Source organism: Camelus bactrianus, chromosome 12, assembly GCF_048773025.1.
Source record: "Camelus bactrianus isolate YW-2024 breed Bactrian camel chromosome 12, ASM4877302v1, whole genome shotgun sequence".
Taxonomy (NCBI): domain Eukaryota; kingdom Metazoa; phylum Chordata; class Mammalia; order Artiodactyla; family Camelidae; genus Camelus; species Camelus bactrianus.
In genome coordinates, this window is record NC_133550.1 from 65,538,221 (window position 1) to 65,551,837 (window position 13,617).

The 13,617-nt window shown below is 50.7% G+C and overlaps 1 protein-coding gene across 1 annotated transcript in view; it reads right to left on the minus strand.

Moving 5' to 3' along the window:
• The window catches only part of EFCAB6 (EF-hand calcium binding domain 6), a 207,698-nt gene that overhangs the window by 47,026 nt on the left and 147,055 nt on the right, over positions 1-13,617 (minus strand). Inside the window, exons 22-23 of the mRNA XM_010960181.3 lie at positions 10,185-10,303; positions 2,941-3,135 (exon numbers count right to left, since the gene is read on the minus strand). Coding sequence (XP_010958483.2) covers positions 2,941-3,135; positions 10,185-10,303 — 314 coding nt within the window. The remainder of the gene's footprint in view (positions 1-2,940; positions 3,136-10,184; positions 10,304-13,617) is intronic.

A 13,617-nucleotide genomic window follows, 5' to 3' on the forward strand; every position in this document is an offset into this window, starting at 1 on the left:
TCGAGCCACTGGCAGAAACGAGCCTCGTTAAACTGTTGGGTGCATATTTACCAAAAGCAGCACATTTGGATTCCCTCACAGGTGTACTTGGAATTCAGCCCCATGTTACAGAGTGATCACTCGTCATCACAGCTATTACGTTCCCCTTAATCCTTCAAAATGGAAAGCAAATGAAGGTATAAAAAAAAAATCAAAACTTTTTCGGAGATGCCTATTTTTAGAGAATGGAGGCACGCAGCGCTTCTTGGACTGGTTTCTAGGCAGTAATTATTTCCCTTGCAGAGGAAATGTGTGCGCAGAGTCAGTGAGGACTGGGAGCGCGGATCCCGCCGCGCTGCCAACAGGACGGGTGTCAGCCAACACGGCATCTGGTTCCTGGTCTGGACGACAGGCTGGTCCACTGTCACCACCTTGATTCTGCATCTTCAAGTCGGACTCGGGCAAAAAAGAGCAAGGCGTGGAAAACAAAGATGGGTTTAAAAAAGGATTTTTTTTTTTAATTTAAGAAATGGATTTAGGGCATTTCAAATGAAATGAATTCTCTTAGATTTAAGAGGCAAATGTAAGATTTCAGTCACTTTCATGAACATGATTCCTATTTTATCAGTCTTATTAGAATTTCAGTATAAATGAGAAGGCTAAAAAGCCTGGAAACATTGCATCTTATGGATGATCTGAAAGATCCAAAACACCAAAATTGAAGAGTGGACCATCCTGAAAGGCGAGTTACTTGACAATTTCACAGTCTTGACATCTTGGAGAAAAAGAAGTCGGTCATGAATTTTTATGAGTCAGGCTTGTCTCTGGGAAAGAGTATGGTCGAGGCAAAGAGGATGGAGTGGGTGTGAAGTCGTAACCGGGCCTGGTGATCTGAGCCGCATGGTCTGGTGGCAGGTAGGCAGCTCTTCCAGCTACAGATCCACGCTTGTGCGATGAACAGAAACAGGAAGAGAAGAAAGTGTGCAGGAGAGCCGAGGCCGAGATGCCTCTCGGAGCCTCATCGCTCACACGTAGCAGGAGGGCGGGGAGGGCCGTGGTTAATGAGGCGGGCCCTGTCTGGGTAAGATAAATTCCACTTTTTCATTGGTTCTGTGGCATATTTGATTTATACCAATCTTGTGCATATTTTTACTTGAAATTTTGACGAACTCAAGTCTCTGCCTTCAGGCTTTACAACTCAGTAGCTTAGACACAGTTCATGGGTGTTTCGAACTGCTTTTCTCTTAAACCCCACTGAGCCAGCACATCCCACCCCTGTGTCCTTGGAGCACTGATTTCCTCTGGGGATCCCTTAGTAACAGCTCATTCGCTCACTCAGAGGTGGTGGGGACAGAGAGCCGAAGGGACAGCAGCAGACAGACAGACATGCAGAAGAGTGCCATGGAGCTAAGGCAGGGCTCTGGAGCGGGGAGTAGGGTCCCAGGCCTGGGCAGTGCTGGTGGGCGGCCACCAAGGGCTGAGACTGATGGAGAAAGTCTGTCCCATTGCTTTAGGGTCACATCAGATATGGCAAAGTTTTCTCCTGCCTTTAATTTTTCTATTGAGGCATAACCGACATACAACATTATATGAGTTTCAGGTGAACAACATAATGACGTGATATTTGTACACACTGTAAGATGATCGCACGGTGAGTCTTGTTACTGTCCATCACCATGCACAGGAGGGGAACTTTTCAGATCTGCTCTCTTAGCAACTGTCAAATATGCAGTATAGTAATACTAACTGCAGTCACCTTGCTGCACAGCACACCCCCAGGGGTTACTTCTATCATAACGGCGAGTTGTGTCTTTCCACCTTCTTTACCCACGTTGGCATGCCCACCCCCACTGCTGGCAACCACCAATCTCTTTTCTGTATCTGTGGGCTTGGTTTTTGTTTTTTGTTTTAGATCCCGCATTTCCACATATAAGTGAGAGCACATGGTTTTTGACTATCTTTGTCTGACCTATTTCACTTGGCATGATGTCCTCAAGGTCCATCCATGTAATGACAAATGGCAAGACTTCATTCTTTTTATGGCTGAATAATATTCCATTGTGTGTTTGTGTACATATATATATATATATATATATATATATATATATACACCACATTTTCTTTATCCATTGTTTTCACATTTTAAAATATGACATTAGTGACTAGTTTTAAACTTTGACAATAATCACGTGCAGCCCCACCCTCCAAACACAACACCTTGCCTCCTGCATAGTGGCTTCTGGCCCCTGAGGATGGGCACATATGTTTGAGGTAGGTCCAGTCATGGTATACAGGCTGTTTAAAATTTCATTTCCAGTTGGCCTCCTACCACAAGCACACCCACGGTCTTCGTGGTGATGGCTGTAATCGGCTGGGACCACCTCACACTCTCCGGGGCCAGGCTCTGTGAGCAGTGCACTCACGTGGGACTGACAGGTGTCCCTCTGGTTGCTGTTGCTGAGGACACACTGCAAGTCATACCTTCCACCTGCTAAACTGTTGGCTTCTTCTGCAGTATTTCTTCGGGATAAAGTCCCCAAATAGAAGTACTGAGTCAACGAATGTGTCTGTTCATTTGTCCATTCACTGGACACTGGGCCCTGGGTGTTGGCACTTTCCTGAACCAGGTAAAGACAGGTATCGCCTCATGCAAACTGCATTCATTCCAGTTATCCACAGGAGGGGCTAGGTGCTTAGGGTGGCAAACACCTAAAAGGTTCAATTCTCAAGGGTGACCTATAAAATTGAGTGACCTGAGAGTGTGACTGCGTGAGGCGGGGCAGGCTGAGAGCTGCTCAGCTCCTCCGTGACGCTGTGGCTTACGCCCATCTCTAGAATCTGCAGTGGCAAAGGGGTATCACAGTTGCACGACAGCTTTGCCAGCACCGGGAGGCTTCACTTCAGAGTGGCGTGGGCTGCTGGGGTCGGGGGAGAGCAGGCCCGCCACCCCTGCAGACTCACCTGGCTGCCACGGCCCTCTCCGCGCCCTGCCGCAGCTCTCGGGCCTCTTCCTGCACCTGCTGGGGCTTAGTGAAATGTCCCATGAAGTTGAAATAGTCCTCCGCATAGGGCCGGTGAACATCTGCTGAATAGCTAATCCCCAGTTTCTGTAAGAACTCTTGGTACGTAATGTGCCCTCTCCCCTCCGTGTCGTAGCTTTAAAGACAAACAAACAGAACTCTGGTCAGTGGCGGCCAAGGGGAGGGGCTGCGGTTGTGTCAATATCAGCCCTGAACAGCCTATAGCCCTCACACTCTGCCCTGCAGACCTATAGCACCGGCCTCGCCGCGGGGTCAGAAACACAGAAACTCGAGTCTCACCCCAGACCAGATCAGAATCTGCTCCTAACACGGTCCCCTGGTGATCCACTGAAACCCACTGCTCCGATCAACAGGATGGTCACCCCCCCCCCAACAAAGAGCAACCAGATTCGTCCACCTGTCAATCTGTTAGAAACACAGCTGTGACCACAGAAAATTAAAATCAGCCCCTCTGTGCATTCAGTGGTTTTTCAGTTGAGCAGCACCTACATGTGAGAGGACCTCTGCTCAGGTTTAGAAGAAAATCTGCCAAAAAGCGGATTCAGTCTTAGAAAGCGAATAACTGAACGCCACTCGATTCAAATTCCCCGTTTTCTCTTTGAAGAGATGCCAATTACATACAACCAACGAGAAGGACTAGTAAGGAAAACAAGATAAGAACTGTGCTATGTACCTTTTATGTCATTTTCTATTATTGGGATTTTTCTGAATTGTAATTCATTAAAAAGGCATAATGGAGGGTTTTTATCTCCCAACATTATTCAAATAGAATAGAATTACTTCAATAAAAAATCTTAAGGCAAATTGCCAATTTTCTTTAAAGAAAAAAAGCATTTATTTTTACGGCAAGATCTTGGTCCTCATCTAACCGATAAAGACGGCATTTGTGGAGGTGATTTTTCTGGGATGAACTCAAAGTTACGAGGACTGAGATAGTGTTTGAACAATGTCTCCGGCAGAATTCCCCATCAGGCTGGATGCCACGTGATGGAGCAGAAGTGCGGACGGCTTTCCCTCGTGAGGCAGAGCCCTCCCTCTGCTCGTTGGACGAGACGCCGAGGGCCTGCTGGGCCCCACACCTGCCTCCGCCACACCCAGGCCTTTGCAACCTTTTCATTGGAGTAACAATTAGGAAACCGTATTTATTCCCCCGACCTTCTTATCCTTTGGAGGGGGGCGGTGGAGGACGACAGGTGAGCAGGTTGGGCAAATGTTTTGTGCAGAGCACCTGGGAGCTGGACCACCGTCCATCCTTCCCCAAGGAGCCTGCAGGGCCCGGAGCCTCCCCGTCTCCCCTCCTTTCCTCTGCGCCCACGGGCCTGCCGCCTCCCCAGGCCGTGTGTCTGATGTTCACCTGCCTCACCAGCATCCGGGCCTGTTCGCACTAGGGACTCGGTCTTAGGAGGCGGGGAAATTCCTCTCCTGTGACTGGGGCAGACAGGGTGGCAATCTCTGAGCCCAACACCAGCCCAGGGGCCTCGAGACCCCGGTGAGGCCCTCACCCGCCCTGGGCTCAGCTTCCTTGCCTGCGAACCACCTGGGCGCTCCCAGGCCTGGCATCTCAGGTCAGTGCCCTGACTGCGTCCCCATCACAAGGACTTACAAGACACTTCACAACCTTTCCGTGTCTGTTATTAATACGACCACAGTGCTCGCAACCTCCCAAAGTACCATTCTACCGTTATTCAGTGAATTTTCTTTCTAAAACAAAACCAAGCGACCCACTCACAAAAGGAGGCCGTGGGGTCTCCAGCTCCCAAGGCCCGCACTGTGACGGCTCATGTTCCAGGCGGCACGGAGGGCCTGTGCCGCTAGCAAATGGCTTTTCCCACCGCTGGCGGGGAGACATCTGCGGGCAGCAGAGTTTGTTTCCATCAGAGAACCCAAAAAGGGGAAGGTTCCGTCTCCTGAGCTCCTAGAGTGATTCAAGGGCTGTGGGTCTCTCACTGAACTGCGCCGGGCCTGTTACTAGCCCTGTGCCACCAGAGTGATGCTGTGACGTGACTCTGAGAAAAGATGCCCCTAGAACAAAGCTCCCCATGGGCTCCCCACTCTCACAGGAGGGCTCCCGGAAGGCCGTGCACCGACCACCACCTGACGAACAGCGCCTGGCTAGCCGTGTGCACCTTCTGGAACCTCTCTCTTCCTGTGCTCCCCCTCCCCCAGATCCCTCTGGGTGTGGTGAGGGTGGGGGGGTGAGCGCGTGGGGGCAGGGGGCCAGCCTGGTGCCCGCTGCTGCTGCTGTTCGCCACCCAAAGGCTGGGCCACATCTGGCCTCTGACTCCACCTCTTCCGTCCAAGTCTCCTCTCCCCGACTGAAGGCAAGTTTCTAGAGGAGAAACCTGGCCTTGTTTACGTCGCTGAACGAACTCACAGTTCTCAGCGGCACGCCAGGTCATCGTGAAGGACGCGTGCCCCCTGGGGAGGGCTGCTGCCCCGGCCTGGGATGCTCCAGAGATTCCCAACCACAAACTCTAAATCACGACACTTGAACTGAATGAAAAGCCACTTCTTAATTACTTCATTAATAAAGATCATAAACATTCTATTCTCATCTCAAAGGAACGGGAGACCAGATTGCACAATCGCAACTAAAATATTGTTATGAATGCGAATAATAAGAGAGTTAATTCAGCTTACATAACCTCGCCCTTCATGATATAATCCTTTTGTGTAACATTAAAAAAAAATCAACTTGCCTATAAAGGTTGAATTTTAAAACGGTTCGGCAACAGATGTGCCAGGAAAAATGTGCACATAAACAGAGGACCCATAAAAACTTGCATTTGCATATGGCAACGGCCACTAATTTATGATATAATCAGATTACTCGGCCCGTTTATCGCACACACAGCAATTCAGTCGTACACATGATTTGAATATGTTCACACCGATTGCTTTGCTGAGAAAGTCTTACTGCTTTTCGCTCAGTTTAAGCACTTGAGTCTTACGTGAACACCACTGAGCCCAGATTTAGAGGGTCTGGTGTAAGCCCCCTTGACAAGCCAGGCCGGGCGGCAGAGGGAGATGTGGCCTCGTGCAGCTCGGGACACGAAGGATTCTCTCGGGGGCCATCTGCCAGGGTGATCTGATGGCTCAAATCGCTGTCCTTCAGAGTACACTGTGTCCAGCTGCCCGAGGGGGTGGTACCCAATGGGCACATTCAGAAAATCCTGGTGGAATCACAGATTAAACACCATCTGCTCCAGTCCCCACCCGGGGTCGTAATTCTGCCCCTACGCTCCCCAGTAGGCTGGGGGTAAAGCCACACCAGAGATGGGAAACCCACTCCTTCCCAGACTGCCCCGTGGAGCTCTAGCGTTTCAGTCACTAACACATCCTTCACGTGGAGCTAAGGGCCTGCCCCGCAGTCCTCGCCGAGCTGAGCCCTCCTCACGCTCAGCTCTTCCAACTCAGCCCCTACTGTCCCATTCTGCCCTCTCCCTTCTGAACTGTTCATTCAGCCTCTTCAAGCCCTTTCCCATCTCGAGGCGCCCCTTGTCCAGGTGTTCCCCCCGCATGGCACCTGGTAGGCTCCCTCTAGACACTGCTGTGGCTGAGCCGAGAGCGATGACCTGACTTCATGTGAAAGCTATGAGTCTTCTTCACACGAGCTGATGCCCATGCAACACAGGCTTTTAAAGACTTTAACACAGTCTTTTCTTTCTGTGTTGAAATACTAGTATACAGTTTACCTACCAAAAAAGACATGTGCACACACTGGGCATTTTCTCCAAATCGTCCCATCAAGTGTGCCTGGCCGGCTGGCTGCACACGCTGGCCATCGACACTGAAGTTCCCCAGACCCCTGCTTTCCTACACATTTTGATAGCACACCGTCTTCGTAGTTTTTCAGGAAAGTTGGTTTCAGATCCAAAATAGCTGAGTTCTATCCAATGAACGAGGCCTCATAAGGGGCTCAGAACACTGAGCACCCCGAAGGGATGCCCTGGTCCTGGTGTTCCCTGTGCCCGGCAGGCCTTGGGTCTCAGGATGCTGCTGATACAGGCAGCATGCTTCCTCTCCTCCCGGGGACCTCCCACTCCCCTGCTCGGGGCCTCCTGCACACTGGGATGTCCTTTCCCCAACTCCGCTATTAACTGTTTATTAAGACTCAACTCAGGCATCGCATCTCCTGGGGGCCCCTCCCTGAACCCCCACAGCCCGGGCTGCCCGGCTCCTTCCGGCACGCTGCTGTTGTCACCCACATTTGCATGTTTGTCTTCCTGGGGCGTTGTGAGCAACCAGAGGGTGGGGGCTGTCCTCAGCTCTGCAACCCCAGAATCTAGCACAGGGCTGCAGCTTACAAAGTTTCCAAAAATTCCTACTTCATGATTGCTCAGATGAATGAATGAATGAATATGCTTTTATTTTGTAACTTATTCTCAGCGATCTCTCCAAAACCAAACACGCGTTGCTCCTGAAATCTCTTGCTAAAAGATCCAGACCTGCTTAGTTAGCAGGTTTCCTTTCACAACAGGCCAGAATCTTTTGTACTTTTAACCCTCACTGAGCCAGGCTCACTCAACATGCATGCTCCCCCAACTCTGTCCAGCCCCATGCAGTGAGCCGGCGCCACGGGCTGTGGGCAGAAATGTCACTCCTGAGCTGAAGCCCGCCAAGCCTGTGGGTGGTCCTGCCTGATCTCCAAGAAATACCCCGTCTCCCTTCGCGCTTCAGTCCCTGCTGGGGAGCAATTTCCTGATCTCTGGGTAACCCCCAACCCTGTTCTTCCAGCCCAAGGGGGGCACAGCCTCCTGGCCTCTGAGTAACAACACAGTCCCCCTCAGACTCCTGGTCCTCCTGACAGCTTTGTAATCAGCCTCTGCATTAAGTCCCCCTTGACTGTAAATATTAGAGTGGTTTCTGCTGTCCTGCCCAGATGCTGGTAGATAAATTCCTGGAGTTTCCGCTCTCTACAATGCCCCTCTTCCCACCTCCCTCGAGGTACTTCCATCATGAGTCCCCCATCTCCGTTTCTTTTCCCCCTGGACACACACCCGGATTACTTCTCCCAGCCTCCCAGCAGGGGGCGTGGCCACATGAAGGGATTCTTACTGCGGTTTCCAGGCCTGGTCCCTACAAAGCTGACCAGACAGTCCTCAGCGCTCTTTCCCCTGCTCTGTGGGTAGACAACAAAAGATCCAGGGGCTGGTGGACTCCTGGTCCCTGAATGACTGTGGGCAGAGCTCCCCGACAGCCACACTAAATTGTCACATTGTTATCTGGGCAAGCCCATGGGATGTCGTCCTCGTTTGTTACACAGCTAGCCCACCCTGACCCATACATCACTTGAGCTAACTTAGCAGAGTGAGGCACAGAGAAGTTAAGTAAGAGGCCACACAGCTGTAAGGGGTGGAGGCAGCAGTCATGACCAGACATCTGGCTGCAGAACTCCAACCGCTCACTGTCCACGAAGTACAGCCTACTAAACAAAAGTAGGCAAAATTCTGATCTCAAACAGTTTTCAGCAAAGAGTAGACATTAGTGCATTTAAAAACGTTAATACACATATAAAGAAACTTTAGCCAAAAGCCAAACAGTGAGTGCCTCCCTTCCACAAAAATGGACACGGTCCTCTGCGCCCCCTTCAGGAAGAGAGCTACGTACGCATGCTCTCCCCACAGGGACCTCTGATTCCCACTTTTCTCATTTCTGTGGCCTGCAGCCTGTCCCGTCCCTCCCTGATGGAGACCACAGTCTCCCGATGCCCACCCCCTTCATCCCTTCTCTGAATTGCTTCCTGACTCGTCGTCCTAAACCATGGCTTGATCCACACCACAGCCCCACTCAAACTTCGCTGGTCCTGAATGCCTCGTTAACATCGCCAGAGGAGAGGGCTGCAGCCACGTAATTGGCCTCCCCTTTCCCCTTCTCGGCCTGGGGCCCAGCTTGGAGAACGCCTCATCCACTGCCCCATGTGTCAGGCAGTCCTCCTGCCCCACCCTGACCCTTGGAATGATTTCAGTATCACTCCTACCACGACGGCCTCCTGCTCCGCCATGGCCCCCTGGCACTCCTGTTCTCATCTCCCGTTCCACTTGACCTGATCCATGTCCTGGCATTTGTAACAGTTGACGCTGCACCCCAGTATCTGGGTGGATGCTTCCTGCCCCCCAACAGCTCCCTAAGCATCAGGATCACACAGTCAGCTCCGCATCGTCCAAAAGGTCTACACAGTGAGAGCTCCATGCACTCGCCTGCTGTACCCCAACTTTCTGATCACTCAGATGGACCCACTCATTCAGTCCATCAAAAAGGACAGAGGATGGGGAGACCAAACTGGCCCTGTGTTGGAACTGATTTAAAAAAAAATTAGGATTTGGTAGGAACTTCAAGTTGCTTTTCTAAATTAGACACAAAACAGCCCACCTAATTCTAAACTCGGCCAACATTCCAGCCTTCCACTCTGAACAGATGAAAAGCTGAAAAATTTCCTGAACGGCTTCGTGAGCTGGCCCCTGAGAGGATATACAATGCCGGTACGCCATCCTGGGGGAAGGCAAGTGGCAACTAACATGTAATGAAGAAAGAAGTAATTCAAAGACGGACCTGGAACTTGGAAATGGACGGCATCGCTAGTGCACCTGGGAACCTAGACACCTCCGCAGGGGCTGTCGTAACGGGGGCCTGGCTCAGAAACAGCTAAATCTAAAAGACGTTTTGAAACATGTGGCCGATGTTAGGTACTACTTTCAGTCTAAGACATCCTGGGGAAACGACTCCAAGTTGCCAGAAGTTTGATTACTTTCTCCCAACAAATGACTAATCTTCTACAACAGTTGTGCAGCACTGATTTCCATCTGCGGGCAGCGGGGAGACTGCTTTCCCCTTTACCCAGAGCAGGTGTGTCCGCGCAGCTGGTCATATTAGGGGTAAGCCCTCGGAGAGTGCCTTAGTTCTCTGAAACTAAGTAAAAGGGCGTGGGCAAATTCCTGGGTCCTTGGAAACGCAAATCTCTCGAGTCTAACGTTGGTGAGACACATTCACTGGTTCACTGTGCTCCTGAAGGCCACCTGCTGGCCTGGTTGCTTTCTGTGGGGACCAGGACAGACAACAGAGGCCCCACCCTAGCCCTGAGCAGTGAGGAAAGCCTGGTGCTGAACTGGCCGCAGTGGGCAGGGCCTCCGGGAAGGGAAAGAGCCATCTTCGGATACCACTCACCTCATCCAGAGCTTCTCAAATTCCCTCGGCGTGAGCGGAATGTCAAAGCCATACAGCGCGTTCTTGATATCTCGTCGGCGAAGGATGCCGTTGCCCTCACTGTCAGTTTCTATAAAATTCTACAATGTTAGAAGACAGCCTTTAGTAACAGCTGAAATGTGCTCTGACGGTAAACAGGGTTTTCAATAATCAATATCTGGAACAATCTAAGACATTTTTCTCCCCATCTTCCTGCTTAATTACCTTTTTATCTACGTTCCAGATCCCCCCCCTCCCATTTGTCTAGGAAGGTGACAGAACAAAACACGAATAAGAATTACATCCTAGGAGGGGCTTGTTGCAGGGTAATGACTGGTCTCAGGTGTGTGGCCTGGATTCTTCTAGGGACCAACAACTTGGGATAAGGGTCAACCAAAAAAAAAAAAAAAAAAAAAAAAAGAAAAAAAAAGAAAGAAGGAAAGAAAAAAAAGAAACAGAATAAGGGTCAACCAGAGCCTGGGCAGTGAGACTGTGGCCAACCCTGCTTTGAGGTCACCACCTCCATGATGCAGTGAATTGGGCCGCCTGGCTGTCAAAGGGGAAATGAGGGCTGTGGGGCTCCAGTTGTTACGACAAGATGTTGCGGTACTGTTGTAATATCCCTGAGTGGTGCAGAAGGTATCTGGGGATTTGTCAGGCATTTAAGAGGATCACAGAGCAGGTCGCGCAAGTCGCCGAGCACTGTCTTAAATTATTTCCAGATAAAAGCTCACTCCATCCTCCTTCTAACTACACCGCGAGAAAGATGCAACGGGCGCACCTCCCTCTACAGGCAGCATACCTCGCGGGGAAATGGAGAAACCCTCCCCGAGAGATCAGGAACAAGGTGAGAGTATCTCTGCTGCCTTCTACTCAGCCTTGTACTGGAGGTGTCAGCCCGTGTAGCTAAGCAAGTCAAAATCGTTAAAAGGCAGAACAACAGGGCAGGGAGAAATACAACCGTCATTATTCACAGATGACATAACTATGTATCTAGGAACACAAAGAATCCACAAATACAGTATTACGGTAAGAGAATTTAGCAAGAAATCTGGATTCTGTATCAATAGGCAAAATCATCCACATTTTCATATACCAGACACATAAAATGAATTTTTAGAAGTAATATTTACAATAGCATCAAAAATAGAAAGTCCTAGGAATAAATCTTACAAATGATTGTAAGAGTTCTATGAAGGAGAGTCCAAATTTTACTGAAAGATATTTTTAAAAGATCAAAATAAATGGAAATACACTATGTTTATTAATTGGAAGGCTCCAAATAGTAACAATGCCATTTCTCGCCAAACATCCCCAAAGCTTTTTTTTTCCTCTGTGGGACTTGAGAAACCAATTCAATAGTCAGACAGAGAAAGACAAAAACTGTATGATTGATTTCACCTATAAGTGGAATCTAAAAAACAAAACAAATGAACAAACATAATAAAACAGAAACAGAATTATAGATACAGAGAACAAACAGGTACACTTAAAAATGGCTGAAGTGGTAAATTTTAAGTTTCGTGTGTTTTACCGCAAATTTTTTAAAGCCACAGCACGTACAGCCTGCTGCAGTCTGCCCCCTGCTTGCCCTGCGCTGCTTGGCACTGAAACCACTGGTGTGCCCCATAGGTCTGATACGGCCACGCTGAACTATTCCTAGCCCCCACGATCCAGTCTGTCCCACACATCCTTGTCTTGGTTCAGTCCTGACACCCTCCACACCCCCAGCACCCGGTCCAGCACCTGCTCATCTCTTAAGTGCCCTCTTCCTTTTGGGTACCACCATCATTCGCAAGCCTCTTTCATCGTAATACACACAGTTCTCTAGTGTTCTTATTGGTGTTTATACCATGAGTCTCTTGGGGGTGGAGACCGTGTCATTTTTTTTTTCTTTCTCATTGTGCCTTTAATACCTTGCAACAGTGCATAGTTAGCACACAGTAATGTTTGCTGGAAAAGCCAATAAACTTATTTTCCCAAAACACTTCAACAGAAACCAGCATATTAAACTGTCCCCAAATGGGACGAGTCCTACGTACTTCTGAGAATTCACCTGGAGCTGTCCCCCGCGGCACACGGCTGAGTGGCACGCGCCCTGTGACTCTGTTTGAAGATGAACAGATGACTAAATGGTGAATTCTTGTTCAAGTCCAAACGTGGTTTTACTGGAGAATACATCCTTTCTGATATTAGCAAGTCCTGTTTGGTGAGCTCCCAACAGAAATGCGGCAGAAGGGAGACACACTCCACCCCTGTGGTCACCTTTACCATCTGTAAATGCCGGGACCCAGAGATGAAGAGCAGGGGTGCGGGCGCCTGTGAGAACACCTGTCTCTGTCTCATCACCAGGCGGTCGGGCCGGATACTGCTAATCTTATTTCTGTGTCATACTTTCTGCCGGTTTAGAATTCAGAATGAATTCCTTCAGTGCTTTTCTCAAAATAAACTGGGAGAGTGACGGAGATGCCCAGTGGAATAATAACAGCCCGTGCAGGGTCTCTTAGTCCTGCGGGGTCCAGGAGAGGTGACACAGTGCTCAACGCTGGACCGAGCGCCTCCTCCCCCCGCCCCGCCCCCTCAAGACCCACTCTGCCTGCTCTTCCTCTGGGACCCTCCGTATTTCCTCCCCTTCCCTCTTCGGGGATGAGGACTGCTGGGTGATGCCGTGGAATCCAGGTGTGGAGGAGGGAGAGCCCACAGTGTGGGCGAGGAAGCTGAGAGGGGCAGGCCGGGCAGGAAGGGAGGGCGCCCTGCTCAGTGCCATGGAGCCGGGGGGTGGAAGCATTTCAGGAAGGATGGACCGAATGAGGCAGAAACTAAGACCTTCGCAGCCTCCAGCCAGTTCCTGACCGCATCCCTCTTGTTAATAACCTGCCTTTGCTCCTTGACGGTCACCTCCCCTGGTCCATGAGCTCTGCTAGGCGGGAGCAGACAGATCTTGGTTACCACCAACCCCCCGGCACAAACCTATGCGCGGTCAGTTTGTGCTGATTAAATCAAGAAGGGGTTGGATGAAGCTGTGAGGGGCCCTGGAAGTGGCCCTTGGAGTCCCTGGGCCCACGGAGAGCAACGCCCAGAGCGGGACCAGAGTCAGCCGGTAGGGAGGGGCCTCTCGGTGAGGGAAGGAGGGAGGGAGGGCAGCTGAGAGGAGAGGCAGGCCGGGGAGAAGGGGGCTTCTGCTCGAATAGGTCAGGCCGCCGAAGTCTGAAGGCCAGAGGGAAGGGGGTGCGTGGCAGCCAGTGTCAGCCTCTGCCCGTCCCTGGCCCTGCTGCTCTGCACTGCGTGGGCCGTGGCTCACAGCCCAGAGTGCGCCCTGCACTCCTTGGCCAGGAGGGCCGCTCTGGAAGGCTGGCCTGGCCTCGGCCGGTCTGTGCAAGTTGCCGGCCTGGGCTGGCACAGACAACACTGTGAG